This window comes from Haplochromis burtoni, unplaced genomic scaffold, assembly GCF_018398535.1.
Source record: "Haplochromis burtoni strain Fernald_Lab_line unplaced genomic scaffold, NCSU_Asbu1 Contig_211, whole genome shotgun sequence".
In the NCBI taxonomy this organism is placed as follows: Eukaryota; Metazoa; Chordata; class Actinopteri; order Cichliformes; family Cichlidae; genus Haplochromis; species Haplochromis burtoni.
Genome location: NW_024582572.1, coordinates 816,286 through 833,601, shown reverse-complemented (window position 1 = coordinate 833,601; position 17,316 = coordinate 816,286). Strand labels below are relative to the sequence as shown.

Here is a 17,316-nt window from a genome sequence, read left to right as displayed (position 1 = left end):
ATGGATGGATGGATGGATGGATGGATGGATGGATGGATGGACGGACGGGTGGGTGGGTGGATGGATGGATGGACGGATGGATAGATGGATGGACGGATGGACGGGTGGGTAGGTGGATAGATGGATGGACGGACAAATGGACGGGTGGGTGGGTGGATAGATGGATGGACGGGCGGATGGATGGATGGATGGACGGGTGGATGGATGGAGGGATGGATCCTTTGCATGTGTTAGAACAGGTTTCATGGATTTCATCGCTGTAGGATTTCAGTATCAGTTTCAGCTTGATACTTTAATGTAATTAGATGTAATTACTGTTATTATTACAACACCATAGCTATAAATAACTAAAGTGGCATCAATAATGACTTTTTAAGTGACAGGATAAAACTGTGTATGTTCCACCATCCGTAGTCTTGAGTTTTCACTCAGTCCACTGACAATGTGACTCTGCAGGTCCCACATCAGTGTCAGGAATGTTATCTGTGTTATGCACGAGAATATAGTTGATTTTATGTTGCAGGGACATAAATCTGCTCACACAGTCATTCAGTCACATTTCAGAGATCAAAAATCCGACATGCTTTAACATAAATCATTGCATTTAACTACAATTATGCTCTTTTTTTATCCCTGCCTCTTTTTTAGTACATAATAACCTTTTGATACAGGGAAGGTCACAGAAGTGTGTGTCTGTCTGTGTGTGTGTTGCAGGTGCTGTCGCTGCCTCATCGCAGGTTGGTGTGCTGCTGTCAGCTGTTCGAGGTTCCCGATCCAAACAGAGCTCAGAGGAGCGGCGTCCACCAGAGAGAAGTCTTCCTGTTCAACGACCTGCTTATGGTAAACGATGCACTCTGTGTGTGACATGTGCTTTTGCTTCTCACAGGGATATAAAGTCACCAGAACAACTCACTTCAATCTAAACCAAGGTTAGGTTTCAGTTTGCATTGCGCTTCTGGTCCGTCAGCTGTGGATTTAGTGGAAAACAGAGTCATTTAGTGTGACTTTGCAGAGTGTGTGTTTGGTTATTGCACCATTTAAGGACCAGTGTGACCACCGATTCTTGCACAACCTTAAGATTCACTCACATGTGAGATAAAAGGATTTTTGCATCACTGGAGCACCATTTTATCCCATAATGCTCTGCTCATGTTTAAGCAGTGCTCCAGAAATGTCAGGAAGTCTGACAGCGCGACTTTACGAGAAAAGACCAAAAAAAACAGGATTTGTCAGCGAGTTTTACCCATCGGGTCTCATGTTTCTCCACTGAGACTTTACGTTTCTGGTTTTCTCCGCTGTTTTCGTCATGCATGCTTCAACAACCTGCTCAGCAGCAAACTGCAGAGTTTAGAGTCGAGTGAGCGAGTGCAGCTGAACTGGAGAGAGTGGAGACCAAACTGCAGCTAAAGGAGCTAAAGGAGACGCTCAGTATTTGGCTCAAATTCTCAGTTTTCTGGTCAGATGCTGCTTGATTTTTGCTGTTATGTTTTTAGGCAGTGCTGCTAAGATTCAGTAGCTGAAGCAAAATCAGTAAGAAGTCCAGGGCCCTTTCTCAATTCTCAAGTACGCGAGTCCGGACTTGCCGAGAACACGAGCACGGACTCGCAGTTTGTACAATTGGAAGACCAGCGTACTTGATGATGTCACAGGTCCGGAGTTTTTACTGCCGTCCCCTCTTAATTTAACTGTGAGTAATATGTTATGAAGCTGAACTTTAATCACAGCCAAACCGATTTAATCGTGACTTTTATATCATGTTTAACCTCAGCAGTGAAATCTCTATTAATAACAATAGTGTACATGAATGTCTTAATAAAAACAAGCAGGTGAGATGTTAGAATGCTTTTATTTTTATTGTAGTGGACACTCAATACAATAGACAGCTGCTGGGGTTTGTTTAACCTGAGTAGCGAAACCGCGGGGGGGTTGGAAACGATGTGCCGGGAGTCCGCTGTTCTCGCCAGCTCTAGTGATCCTCGACCTCGCTGTCTGCTATGGAGCTGGCGGGTCACGGACGTCTCCGAAAACATCGGAGCGCGTTTGTAAATATATGATATCTTGATAAATCAAGCAGATATTTGAAGTTTACACGCTTGAAAATAACTTCAAAGTTTATTTTGTGACCCAGAAAGAGTAATATGTAAACGTTTTAGCCCCGCTCGTCCGCCATTGCCGCGTTTGAGTTTTGGACGAAATGCATTCTGGGATATTTAGCTGTACCAACTACACACAAGTCACCACCGATGCATGCTCGATAAAACGGGCGGAGCGAGAACACATCCGGGACTTTTTCGCGTTCTCGGCTTGATGCGTACTTCGAATTGGAGCAGTACTTGGTCTCCGACTGATGCCGTATCACGAGAACACGAGAACGCAAGTACGCACAAGTACGCACATTGAGACAGGCCCCAGGTTTATCAGCTGGGAGAGCTTGGTTTAGATTTCGACCTTTGACCTTCGTTTTTCTCCACTCGCTGATTCGTTTAGTCTTCACTCGCTGGTTATGGTTTGAACTCTCTGAGGGAAGACAGTGTTTTGTGTCTGCAGTCACCAGGAGCTTCCCACGGAGAGATTTTAATTATATTCTCTTTTCACTTGTTTCTTTTTTAAACTTTTTTACAGATGCACATCTGCTTGTTTTCGACACAGTATCTGTCGGTGTTTTGGTGTTTGTGTGTATTTTCCTGCAGGACTTCTTTACCTTCTTCTCCCTTATTTTAATTCCTCCTCCTCAGGTGACAAAGATCTTCCAAAAGAAGAAGACTTCTGTGACGTACAGCTTCAGACAATCGTTTCCTCTGGTCGACATGCAGGTCCACACTTTCCAAAACACCTGTAAGTACTGCTCTCTGCTGCCTCCTCTCATCCATCTTCCTCCGCCTCTCTCGTTTTAGTCTCTATGTCTCCTTTTCTTTTTTGTACTTGCTTGACTCTATTTTTACCCAGCAGTCAGCAGGCGCACTGAAAACAGTCACACATGCATGAAACACATGGTGCTGTAAATATATGAATACCCTGATCGCTGCACACGTGTTGTCTGTATGGATTTGCCAGCTCATTTCTCAGGGCTTTGCTCGATTTAAGGATATTTCCAAGCATATTTTTGACATCCCACTGAAAAAGATGCTGCTGTTGTCGAGCTACTCAAATACTTTGTTCTTTATGAGAAACTCTGAATCTGAACATGCTGAATCTCTGCAGAATTACAACGGTTTAATTTACAAGTCCTGCAACTTCCTGCTAATTTTGTGGCAGCTTTTCACATAATTGCAGGTCTCTTTCCAAGAACGTCCTACGTAATTTGGTATCGCTGATTGCAGGGGAAATGGAGAAAGTGTTAGTTGCTTCAGTAAGCAAATACGTGCTAGTTAACTTCATGTTTTAAGAAATAAAAATAAAAGTTATGAATATGGGAACTGAAAACGTTAAAAAATGTGGAAAGTCTAAACTAATGTGTCTCCATTTCCTTATATTGGAGGTATCAGCTACAGTAAAATACCAGCTGAGTTCAAAATGAAGCTTTCTTGATTTCTTTGATCATAATGTCAGACTCTCCGTCCATGCTAACGGACGAGGCTACACGGCTGCAGGTTGTCATTGTGTTATCGCTGTACTCATGGCAGAATGTAAAGGAGGTTCACAGAGGTTTAACAGATGCAGAGTTAGTACTCAAGGGCTGTACAGCTGCTGTGTGTACAGTCTGAGGGGACGGAAAGCTGCAGCGTAGCTAAGTGTAGCGATCTGGTAACAGCATATCCACAAGGAGGGTTTAAGGAGACGAGACGTCACCCTGCGAGGTGCCTGTGTCACTCAGCATGTCTGCGATGCTTCAAATAAAAACCGTCCCAAATGTCGGAGTCACGGGAATTCATCAGGATCCGTCTTTAACATTATCACAATACATCTGGTGTCTGTTGGGGCATTTCACAAGTGTTGAACCAACCAGCCACAAATGCCGTCTTTAGGTTACATCTCTCTCATCCTTTGGACTTGTGAAGATGAGTTTTTGCAGTTTGGTGCCATAAAACATCCAGACACAGCCGTCAGGTGGGTAATACATATTATACATGTCAGCGAGTCGAAAAAGGGGAAACAATAAATACATTAACTTACCTGAAAGTTAATAATGGCTTAGATATGGCAGTCAAAAGAACATGTTCTTATTTCTTATGCATTCAGTGGGTTAATAATTAAAACTGCAGCTCCTTTGTAAAAGCTTGACCAACATTTACACGACAGGCTGTGTTTTGCACGTCGCGTGCCTTCGTTTGGTACGAGCAGGACACTTTCTCTTGGATTTCATATAAAAAACAAAAATTGGAGGTTCTGTCCTAGTTGGAAATATTCTCAACAATCTGTTAATAATCACTTGGCAAAAGATTATTTTACTTCCTTTTCCAATTACAATGATCTGCCAGCCGTTTCTTTAAAAGACAGACACCGTCAGTCAGCACAGCACCAACAGCACAAGCCGTGTTTGAAAGGAACGGTGGAAGCACATCACAGGATTTCCTAAATATATGTCTGTCAACCTGAAAATGAGGCTGCTTGACAACGTTTCTCAAAACATTTTTCAATAACAACGTTAACACAGTCCTATAGAGTTATGTTTGTTTGTGTGTGTGGGCGTGTGTGGTTTCCAAGCCTCTGCTTCTTCAGCAGAGATGAATTGGCTCTCAGCTCCACGCAGCAGATTGGAGTTGGAGGTGTTTCAAATCTGCCTGAGCGCCTGTTAACAGGATCCCTCACTCAGAGAGAGAGTTCGGCTCTGAAATTACATACCCACCCCTTTCTCTCAAAGAGCCTGTATGTTTAAATATGTACGTGAAACGATGCAGAACCTCCCACAAAATCTCAGCTGACACAAAACTAAAGTCTCATTTGAAGCCATTAAATGGATCTTAACAGCTAAGTGATGTAGAAGCACCTAGAAGTGCCTACACCACCACCACTGCTGGGTGCAGTTAAAAGGGCACAAATTCACACTGTGTCTCACGCGCGTGCACTGGGGTTTCCTGATGTCCTCAGATTATGGAATCAACCATGTGTCTCACACTTTTTGAACATTTTGAATCCCCAGTGCTAGCATTTTGTTGTTTATTTATTCATTTATTTATTTATTGTTGGAGCCGGCAGTTTTCATCTTCGAATTAAAAGTGTGCAAACAGTAAACGAGCTAATAGCTGACACTGTAAGCCGTATTATTTGTAAGAAAACTACATTAAACTATTTTCCAGAGGAGACCAACTGCACGAAGATGGACGGAAAGGTTCATGACAGTGAGGAAGTCTGTCAGTGTAAGCTGCTGCACCCATAACTCCAGTAACCAGATATCCGAGTTATAAAAAGTAACCCACCTCTCAGCTTTTTGTGTCAGGCTTTAAATGTCTTTCTTTCTTTCTTTGTATAAGGTTGGATATTTTACAGTGTTTGGATGTATTCAGCCCCAGAGGTGTCCAGCTGCACACCGAGCATCCTTTGGTGACTCTCTCTGTCGTACAGGCTGCTACAGTACTGGTCTGAGGGACAGTAGTCCTGTTTTACAGAGAACACTGTAACATAAATCACAGCCATAACAGCTAAACCACTGTGGCCGGTCTCTTATTTCTGCTTTCAGTCAGTAGTTATGATTAGACAGTAAAAACCACTTGATTTGGTCAAGAAAAGATTGTTTGGATTAAAATGTGCCACTTTACGACATTAACCCTGTTTGACAGAGGTGGCCAAAATAAACACTCATATAAAAGTGCAGGTACTTGTCCTGACAAATATTCTGATGAAGGTTGAAGTACTGATTCAACTTTTTTACTGAACTACATGAGAAAAAGTACAGATGCTGAACTGTAATCAGAGTACAAAAGGAAAAGAGTAAAGTACTCTTCAAAGGGCATCTAACCAACTGATTTCAGCAACATCCAAACAGATATTACACAGACTCTCGTGGCTTTTCTTCCACTCTGTTTTGTCCCGTTTTCCTCCATCACCCCCAACTGTCACAGATGGCTGCCAAAGGTTTCTTCCTGTTAAAAGGGAGTTTTTCCTTTCTATTGTCATCAAGTGCTCGCTCATCTGATTGCTGGGGTGTTCTCTGTGCTAATGTTGGGTCTTTACATACAATATGAAGCACCTTGAGGCGTCTATTTGTTTTGATTAGGGTAAGCATCAACATCTTAAATTTAATTGAACTTTGTGCTGTCAGCTGTGGTGTTCATGTCACTGACCATGAACACCACAGCTGCTCTGCACCAGTCCCACAGAGTGCATTACTAAACATTACCACAGTACCACCATCCAGTATAGTTAACCTGCCTAGCAATTTCATGCAACATCTAAATAAACAAAATATTAGTGTACTTTAATTTCATACCCCAGCATCACATTTGCTCAAAGACGCTAAAATAAACGAGGTCCATAACATGTAAGCTTTAACTATCCAGTCTGTCAAATGTCACTGAGCAGTCCTTCCTCAGCAGCATTAGAAGATAACTCATGCTAATGCATACCGATTGGTCCATTAAGGATTTACAAAAGGAGACAGCTGTTGTACCTCGTTAAAAATAAAAAATCTAACGAGACAGTGGGAGTGTCTGTGAAACCACAGCAGAAACATTTGTGTATAAGAAGCAGCTGCTGGTGGTGGTTGAAGGTGATGCTCTGAGGAGGCTGTATGCCTCACATCATGGAGGCTTTACCGTGGCTGTTGCCATGACGTCATCAGAAAAAAAAGATTACCCCCCCAAAATGCCATTTTGTATCCCACAGCTCCACAGAGCTTCATTCGCTCTCGGGAGCATTCCTGATATAATAGAAATCCTCCTGTGTTGCTTGGGTAAAATCAGACTGCGCCTCTGCACAGCTCACGATTATGCAATCTCCTGTCATTCCTGACACAAGTGTGCATGTTTTCCAAGACTCTACTTCTTCAGAGATGAATTGGCTCTCAGTTGCATGCAGCAGATTGGAGCTGTTGGCGTTTCAGATCTGCCTGAGCACCTGTTAACAGGAAGCCTCGCTCAGAGAGAGAGTTCAGCTTCCAAATTCAGAAAGAGGTTGTTTATTATGTAGCAGAGCCGCCCACAAACTCGTGGCTTACCTAACAGGGACATTACATACCTGTAGGGAGCCATAAGATTATCTCTGAGACTGTGCCGGCACACATGGATGAAGCCTGCTCCACACACTCACATTAACTCTGAAACAACCTCTGCAGAGTCACAGGTTTAGCTGCATTCTCAATGCTCGGCTTTCTCATCTCTTCTGCTCTCACCTGGCAGTGGTGTGGGTCTTTGCAGTGTGTTTCTTGTGGCAGACCACTGTGATGTGTCCGGCAGTGCTACTAATCATGGCACAAACAGCCATTTGTATGGTTCACAGAGTTAAAGGAGCTCTTTACACAGACAAATACTTGTGATCATGTGAGACATTTGCTTTCAAACCTGTGGTCAGCATTATGTTAGAGTCTACTTGAATCTTTTCCTTAACTTAACCAACTGTTCCATACCAGAGATGTGAAGAATAGAGTTCCAGGGTTTTCATTTTCTTTAGCTTCTGTTTTTATTTCGTTTTAATTCAGTTTAGGTTTCAGAGTGAAAGGTTCTTTAACAACAACAAGCTATCAGTTTAAAGCCGTACTAGACAAGAAGAATATCCAGGGGGAGTAATCAAACCAAAGCTGTAAGAAAGCTGATGATTCTTGGTTTGCTCTCACATCATATTTCCAGCCATAAAGCAGGACTGGACAGTCTCATGAGCTGCTGTGATGAACATTAAGGTAACTGATTCACAGCCATGACATCCTAGTCTCAATAAACACATGATATAAAGATGTCCTATTTTTATTTCTCAGCATCATCATGGCTAAAACTAAACTTTGGCAGCCTTCTGAAAAAGAAAGAAGACTGTTGGCTGTAGGTTTCGTGAGACAGAGATGATAATATTTTGAGCTGTCTTCTGTTCCTTACGCTGTGTTTGACTGGATTGCATCACATTACATTGTGTCACGTATAAGTCGGTCGTTCCAGTGTCGCCTCGGAGCTCGTTCACTTGGTGCTTTTTGTTGCTGACAGTTCTGGTTCTCCAGTTGGAGCTAAATGGGTCTTGGGCGCTGATGACTGCGACCAGGACAGATTGTCCCATGTGATTCATCAGCACAGTCATGCATCAGCCGCGTGGGTGAGTGTGTTTGTGTGTGCGCACGTCGCGTGGGAGGCAGGTAGGAAGGTTTGTGTGTGCGTGTACACAAATCTTATTTTCTCAATCAGATTAATGCCGCCCGTGAGGAGGGGTGAGGCTCAGAGATCAGCACACTGTTTTCTGATGAAATTGAAATAACACAGACTGCTCCAAATACCAATTCGTTATTTTCAAAGTACAGGCTGTTAAATTACTTCAGTTTCATTACTGAACAAAGTTTAGGGTCTGTACAACTGTCAATCCAAGCAGATAAAACAATACAACATAAAACGCGCTTTAATGCATACAGTTGCTGCACATCTGCAAGCCACTTTGGAACCCACCTCCACCCCAGCTCCTCCTTTTAATGCATGTCTGCCTCCGGCTTTCCATCCATACACGTTGAGGCGTACATTACATCTGTTTGATTTGCAGAGCTTGGAGATGTGAGGAAGGATTTGAGGGAAGGAAATCAGTGCAAAAAGAGCCCTTTAAAAAAATTGAATGGATCCATCCTTCTGGATGTCCCTTAGATTAGACTCCCACTATGAACTCCTCTTTCAGGGAGCGTTACTGTGCTCTTCATCAGAGTTATATTCCTATTCTCAGCTCTGCAGGGAAACCTTATTTATGTTATACTGCAGCCACTGAGTTCTGTTCACAGCAGGCCATTTTACCTGCCTCTCCACTGTGTCTCCAAAAAATATCCACATCCAAAAAAAGAAGAAAAGACACTCTGCTCCCCCTGAAGCACGCGGGCGTGCAGCAGCGTCTTTCTTGCCTCCACAATCATCACTTCAGATTTGAGTTGCAGGTATTTTCTTTTTCATTTGAATCACTCTCTCTTTTACATATTTTGACCATTTATCAACACCAGAAAAAAAATATCACAAAAAAACGTGAGAAAGAGGCAGTCTGAACCCCAAACAGGTTACTGACAGTTTATTAGACACGGCCAGGAAGCTGACAAAGAGGAGCTGGGCTGGTGTTAGCTTAGCAGAGAAAATACCAAGGAGCTAGAAATGGAGGATGGAAAACTGGGAGTTAGGCTTGGATTTGTAAGTGAGAGCCTGAGACTGAGACCAAAGCTGGGGCTCGGGTTAGAATGAAGCAGGGAAGAGCATCGAAAGGACAAAGCAGGTCTGGAAACTGGAGGTGGGTGAACCAAAAGAAGTGCAGACAAAGGGGAACATGAGCGATTAAACAGAATTCTCAGGAGCAGAGATAACAACAGACGGCCGAACCAGGACTGACTGCTGATGCAGAGATGACATTGTGCTGGTGAGCTGGGCTGAAACAGCTGCAGCTGGTGGCACTCCGTCCCAGCTCCAGGGTACGCGCCACCAATCATGTAATCAAACATCAAGGAGGAGAGCGAAAATGGAGGGCGTGGCAAAATGTCCTCTTTAAATACTTTGAGACCATTTGAGCTACACTAGCATGACACAAATCTAACCGGATGTTGCTGACAGGTGCGCCAAATGCTAACAATCATCTAGTGGCTGGTGTTTGCAAAATTTGGGGGTCCTTTTACTTTTTAGGAAACTATTACAGTTCAAGTTAATCAACAATCATCTTTCTAACCCCCAACCATCCAGAGATCAGAGGACTAATGAGGTTGAATGTCTTTGTGTTGTGTTTCACTCAGATTATCCTCACGGTATCCGGCTGACGTCCGCGAACCCCGGAGGAGAGAGGAAGGTTCTGATCGTCTTCAACGCTCCGAGCCAGCAGGACCGGGCACGCTTCACCTCTGACCTCCGAGAGAGCATCGCAGAGGTCCAGGAAATGGAGAAGTACAGGGTGGAGTGTAAGTGTTCCTGTCACAGCAGTGGGAGGCTCAGTGGGACCTTAAATGAAGGATAATTACACAAAGCAGTACTGAAACCAGCAGTGGACACAAAGGTTGTGGTGGACGTGGTTGTAGCTGTTAGCGGTGATCGTTACAGGGACAGAACCAGATACTTTACTTTGAGCGTGTCTGCTGCACAGGTACAAATAACTATTTAATTAAAGTCGCTTCATTGGACAATTTTTTTTTTTTTTTTAAATAACCATTTTTCTGCACCTCGTCTGGGCTCTGCTCACAGGCTTTAGACAAACCTTGGCCAATCACAGGTGTTTTCATACACAGTGGAGGAGTTCCAGTAGAGCTTTGAGTCTGGAGAGCGGGGTTCCACATGAGCTGAGTATGCACTGTGGGAGGGGTGGGCGGGGCTTAGGACAGGGTGTGCCGTTGGAGGGAGACTATTTTCAGAATCTGATTTCTCATTTCTTTTCTCTTCTGGATTTGTGCTCACTGCAGCTAATAATACATCAATTGTTATACCATTAGAGTTCAGGCCGGTTGCCAGCAGTCACGGTACATGAAGAACTTCCCACACACAGACTTCACTTTGGCAGGCTGCTCACATATATTAACAGCCAAACAATTATATCTGTCAACTCATCTTAGCATTTTAGCATCCATATGTCTGCGAGTACAACACCTCCCAGCATCAGCGTGGACCGTCCTTGGGGTTTCTGAAGTTCTTTTGCTGCTGGTTTCAGCAACCGAGGAATGAGTTGCTCCCCCAGGATGAGGAAGAGCTCAAGTATCTCAATCTTGTTCACTACTGAGAGAGGAAGGGAGCAGGAAATTGACAAATTGATTGGTGTGGTGTCTGCAGCGATGCTGTACCTACCTGTTGTGGTGAAGAGGTAGCTGAGCTATCGGTTTACCGATCGATCTACATTCAGACCTTCGTCTATGGACTCAAGCTGCGGCTAGTGAGCAGAAGAATATGAGTGGCGTACTTCTGGGTTCTTAATTAGAGGCAGTGTGAGGAGCTCGGCTATTTAGGAAAGAGCTGCTCCTTCTACACATCGAATTCCTCCTCCACGCGTCCTAGGTGAGGGGTGTCAGGCATGTCCAGCTGAGAGCACTCTGGTGTCTGACAGAGAGAGCATCTCTGCTTAGGACTGCCCACACCCCAAGATAAGGGGCAGAAAATAGATGGGTGAAATTTACTGCTGACACTGTGGCTCCAGCCTTATAATTCAGTTATTTATGTGCAAATTCAAATATTTCAGTGTTATAAATGCATTGTTTAGCCTGCATGTGTTGCCTTTCAAGCCTCCACGCCTGACTTCACCAGCAGTAGATTCCAAATCTGCAGTGAACGGCGATCCAGCGGGTTGTCGTTAATGACAGCTTTCTTGATTTTCTTTTTTCCTTTCAGCTGAGCTCGAGAAGCAGAAAGGCGTCATGCGTCCTGGCGTGTTGACAGGGGGAGGACCGGGAGGCATGGGCACTCAAGGAGGCGGGGCAAACAGCGGTGGAGGAACCTTAAAGAGTGAGGTGGTGAACGGTACCCTGGGAAGGCCGAGCCTCGACGACACGTACGCAACAGTGGACGGACTCAAGCGCACGGCACTCAGCTCGTCGCTCAGAGACCTCTCAGAGACAGGTGAGGACAGGTGTACGATGCGAGGCTCACCTTGTTCACATGTTACAGATGTGTGTGGTTTTCGCTCTGCCTGTTCTGCGACAGAAGTTCTGCAGCTCCAGGTTTTTAGTATGATGTATCGAGTCAGAGCAAACCTGTGCTCTTATGCAACTGATGAAATCTAAAATGGTAAAATGCCTGTAAGATGGAAGTTTGATGTGATGCTGTGGAGCTCTGTCTCCCCCTGCTGGATAACTGTAGGAACTACAGCATGAAAATGCAAAAAGTTACTGTGGAAACTGTGTGGTTTACTGCTGTGATTTAATCAGCCAATACAAGTAATACAGCCTTCTGTTAATTAGTACTGATGCATAAGTATGTAAATATCAGGTTGGTCAGCCTCATTAATAAAAAGTTTGAACAGCAGGAAGAAGGTGTAGGTGATGACCATATAAGGGTATTCCCTTTTCATGACATCATACAGATCAAAGAGTGGAAAAAAATGTGTTTACACTGAGTGAAGAATGCATGTGAAACCGTTTTAACCTGCCTCGTTCTGATTGGGTGACAGGGAAGCGGGGTCGTAGGAACAGTGTGGGGTCACTGGACAGTACCATCGAAGTAAGTTGGGCGGGACACGACTTCCCAGCATGCCGTCTGTCACACACCCTGCTGATGCATGTTTGTCTGATTCATACCTTGTGTTTGTGAAAATATTTATGCACGTATGACGTGAGCGCTGAAACATGGCTTCATTTGTATTCATGACCCTTTTTCATTTCAGAGTTTAGCCACCGTGTTAGCCTCAAAATAGGACGGGTCAGCCTTTCTCTAAAGTTCTCTTGAGCACTGAGGCCTTTTCTGTGAAATAAGTAAAACATGAAGTGAAGAATAAATTGTAAAGTAACGTAAGTGTAAAGTTGCTCCTATAAGGCATATTTGAAAATGTTTAAATAATTGAATCACTTGTTGGAATCAGTCCACCTTGGGGCCCCATTGGTTAGTCAGCTGATTTAAGGATGACTGACAGCTTTGTGAGCCAGAATATCATGGTCAGAGCTTCGAGTTCAGGGAGCTTCCATCCTTGGGATTACAAGACTGAAGAGAAGACGCAAAACTGCTGTTCCTCTATTGGCCACTTGAGGCTCTTTAGATGCTCGTCCCTTTGGATTTTGTTATGTCTTAACACTTCAATTATCTGGTGCATGGCTGCTTTGATTGGCAGGCCTTTGTGATCTATCTTTCAGTCATCAATAATTAGTTTCCTCTGTGGCAGAAAAGCAGGTTACAGACACGTTACCTTCAGGAGCTCAGCGTGTGCATTTCTATCGTCTGTTTTTTAACCTCTTCAGAGATTCTTCTGCACGTTTGTCCTAAAATCTGCATGATTCATGTCAAGGTTTTTTTTCCATCAGAAAGATGAGATGGTCTGTGAGAATCTGAGGTAAATGCTGACCCAGTATGTTAAACTCTTCTTCTTTTCTTCTCAGGGTTCCATTATTAGCAGCCCCCGGCCTCACCAGCAGCGCCCTCTGCCTGATGGAGGTCTTTCCTACAGCCCTATCATGGTTCCTACATCTCCAGCAGCCTACCGGCCACACCGCCCTACTCAGAGCCCCGGTACGGGGGTGGGGGGTGGGCCGGGGCTCTGTCACAACCAGGGAGGGGTCACCACCTCCCCACTCGCGAGCGGGGGAGGGGTTGGGGGCGGCGGAGGGATGCCGGCAGGGGGCGGACCGACTGGCGGAGGCCGACTAGGGAATTTCTTCGGCAGCCGCAGAGGCAAAGTTCCTGGTCCCCTGACGATGACCTCACCCCCTCCACAGGGTCCCCCGAGTCCCCTGATGATATCATCACCCCCCCACTACCCCGCCCCCGCGCCTCCCATCCCCCACCCATCCTCCCCTTCCCCATGCCCCTCCCCATCGCCCAACCTCGGGCAGTCGGACTCGGGCGGCGTTGGAGGGGGAGGCGGTACGGCAGGGGCACAATCCAAGCTCCAAGCGTTGCACGCCCAGTATTGCCACGCCAACATTGGAGGAGGCGGAGTCAGTGTTACTGGGCACCAGCAGCAGCAGACACCGCCCCCACCTTACCATCACCATCACCGCTACCACATGCAGAGCGTCCCGCAGCACCACGTCCTCTCGCACAGGTTCTCCGCACCCCGACGGCAAGGCCCGTCCGGCTGCGCTCCCTCTCATACCCAGCAGCATCAGAGGATGCAACATGTCATCATTCCGCACCCGCGCTACAACATGGCGTCAGGCTTCACCACGCCGCCGCCGCTGTCCCCGCACTCCCCTGTCACCCCCATTACCCCACACGGACTCTTCCACTCGCACCCCGCGGCGGGGAGGCCAGGTGGAGGGGCCAAGCTCCCGCTGACCATCTCGCACTCGCAGCCCCACCCCCACGCTCACACACACTCTCACAACCACGCCGTGCACACACACTCCCCGCTCAGCCCGTCCCCGTCCGCCTCCCCCTCCACCCACTTCATCTTCTCCACCCCGCCACCCCAGACTCCCTCAGCACGCCTCGTCACCCAGACGCCTCCGAAACCATATACCCCCCAGTACCCACCGCTTTCGTCCATCCCGCCTCCCCCGCCGCATTCACCCTTGCCTCCCCCGTCAACCGCCCCGCTCTCCCCGCACCCCCCGGGGGTGGGGGGAGGCCAAGGGGGCGGCCCCAAATCCAAGCCCGTCAGCCGGATCAGCACGGTCGTGTGAGGAGGCAGAAGTCTAGGACAGTGGCGCGTCACCCTGCAGTGAGCCGCCGGGGGGTGGTAGTGAGCAGGAGAGGGAGGAGGAGAGGTGGAGGAGGGGGAGGACAAATGCAGCCGTATGAAAGCGGACGCCTGGTGAGGAGGAGAACGGTGAGAGCGGGGAAGAGGAAACTTCTCAGCCTGTGTTATTTCCACATCCACTTCCCCCGCAGGTAGAAAGACGCACACACACTGACGGATGCTTCTTACAGGGAGCAGATCCTCCCAGAAAAAGCTGCTCGCGGAGCGAAAAGCATCCAGAACGTGAATCATGCCGTTTTCAGTCACGTGAAGATGAAGAAAAAACACCCACATTGTCCCGATGTCTTGGTGAAAACGTCCTCATCTTCCCCCCGTAGTGCCCTTCAGAGGTGAGCTGGGAGGACATATTTGTAGTTCTTCATCGACAGGGGAAGTGTTCGTGCCACATCGTAGGAATTTGTGTGCTGTCGTGGAAAAAAACGGTTCAGGGACCAGACGTGAAGGGAACAGTGCCTGAGAATATATATCCCAAGGATTACGCCTGACATAATGTACAGAGAGCGGAGAACGAAGCGAGTCCGGGTCGCGTTTTCCAAAAAACACAGTCGTCTTACACCACCTTGTTTTCCGCACAAAAGCACTCTTGTTTTGGTTGTTGACATATTTACAAGCCATGAGGCGTTACGGACAAGCAGAGGTGGTTAGCGTTAATATGGTGCAGTTTCTGTGTCTTAGACAGGCATGCATGACCTGTGCAATAGCTAATAAGTGTCAGTGTGACTGTGGTTAAACTTCTATATGCAGGGGGAGGGAGTTGTTGTGATTTAAAGCCCCAATCCAGCATTTATTTGGCCATAAGAAGTGAAGAATACGGAACACTTGACCGTCTAGGTGGACAATAAACTTTCTAAAACCTTTAAATAAGCCATCATAACAAACACTCCAGGTGTCTTTTTACCTTTGCAAAAATAACTAAAAGCCTTTAGCGTCTGTGGATTACAGGGTTTCAGCAGGGACTGCTACGCTGTTGTTTTGGATTGGGACTTTAAAAAAATTCCCAATTATTTCCTCATGTAACGGGGATTTATTTGATCATTTGTGCTAAACCTGTGAATGCTCTCCCTTGTTATTAAGTATATATGAAAGCATAAGCCTGAATTTGTCACAAACTATAATATACTCAGATAATATAATACTGCAGCTTTCAGCTGTACTTCATGCTCCATGTTGTATGTGACCCTCTACGTTGCCACAGACGGAGATTGGGCCCAAAGCTGCCGGACAGGGAGATGAGAGCTGCGGTACCTAAACGAAGCGATGTAACTGTTCAGGTTAAGTTAAATAAGGTGTAACTCTCTCTCTAACTTATCATCTTAACAGAACTGGGTGGGAAATTAAAGGCTTGAATTTACTTTACGAAACCAACATTTTGACGCAAGACTCGTTTAATAATTCTGATAATCAAGCTTCATCACAGCGTACCAAAAGTTTCAAATGTTTCATTTCTGTTGGTTCCTTTTTGTTTTGCTTCACAGCAGAACGTTGATCACTGATGAGGCTTCACTACATTATGTTAAACATCTTCAGATAAAGATCCTTGAAATCAGGATTAGGAGACAGAGCCGTAAAGAAAAGAAATACAAGTGATGGTCTTTAGATGCACAGACAGATATTATTTAGATTATTTCAGGAGAGTACTTTTTTATTTTCAATTGCTGACATCCCCTAAACTCATCGCGTGCAGGTGATCATAAAGTTATTGATTTGAAAAGCTGGCAGCTATGAACAGACTCATGATGTGTGATTGTGTGTTTAACTGCATGAGTGAGTGACTGAAGTCATTTGTCACAGCAAACCAAAGACGACAGTGAAACGAAATTCAATAAAACTCGCCAGGTTTCATTTGTAATAAACAAGATTTAGACAATCAGACTGGATTTTTTAAACTATCAGAACTTCCTCTTGTCCCGCTCTCTTTGTTACAACTCTTTAAAGGCACGTTTAAGGGTTAAGACTTTGCTTTAGCTTTGGCACTTAGCAGAAGAGGAGGCTTGGAAGAATGTTTCAGTCACACTAGGGCAAAGACACTGTGGCACCACCACTTGTGACCTTGTTGCCTTTGAAGTGGTTGTTTCAAAGATGGGGGCCAAGTCTCTAGCTGCCATCGTCAGAGCAACTTTGGTGCATCGAGATATCGATAAAAATGCAATATGACGAGTCGGTCTGCTATCGATCTGCTGCCAGTCTGTGACTGAATGAGGCGTTTACATGCAATCTGTTTGTGATCAGTGCAAATCTGCTGCCATCGACAGACACAGAAGTTCACATGAAATCCTTACAGTCGAACCTCATTGATTTGAAACAGAAATTCCGAAATTCCTTCACAAGTAGTGACGTAGTGACGATTTAACTCCAGAATGACGCGGGTGTAGGAGCTTAACCAGAATGCAACCGCCACCAGAGATGCAGAATATGTACGCCTATCAGGACAGGCTGACTCGGGCTGATTAACATGTCTCTGTACAAGCCTTCACCAGTCAGTCTGAGCCGGACTGCAATTGTTTGGAGACAGGTGGCCTCCCATAAGGAGGTTGCGGTCCCAGTTTTAGTCCAGTGTGACGGAGTCATAGAATTAAATATAGCAACTCAGGTTAGTCTTTACTGAGGTTCAGACAAGTGGGTCAAAGGGTGTTTTTCCAATAAACTTGATACAGCCGGCCTTTGTTTTGGAACCAGACTAGTTGCCCTCTGACTGACTGCCGTCAGAAATAAATTGGATTTAAGGCGCTTCAGCACCTACGCCTGTTTTCATATGTAATGAGTAGAAAACACTGGTAACAAGGAGCAAGCTTTATTCAAATAAATAAGAACCTACTCATCCAGATGATCTCAGATTCACCTCTGCACTTACTTGGGTTCTCAGCAGTAGTTAGAAACTCTCTATTATTTTACTAAGATATAAAA

The 17,316-nt window shown here is 45.5% G+C and overlaps 1 protein-coding gene across 1 annotated transcript in view; it reads left to right on the top strand.

Annotated features, from left to right (window-relative positions):
- The window catches only part of LOC102308207 (IQ motif and SEC7 domain-containing protein 1), a gene marked incomplete at its 5' end in the record, with an annotated part of 26,290 nt that extends 8,974 nt beyond the window's left edge, over positions 1-17,316 (top strand). The window contains 6 exon segments of the mRNA XM_042226425.1: positions 715-840; positions 2,736-2,835; positions 9,821-9,982; positions 11,394-11,621; positions 12,172-12,221; positions 13,091-17,316. Coding sequence (XP_042082359.1) covers positions 715-840; positions 2,736-2,835; positions 9,821-9,982; positions 11,394-11,621; positions 12,172-12,221; positions 13,091-14,335 — 1,911 coding nt within the window.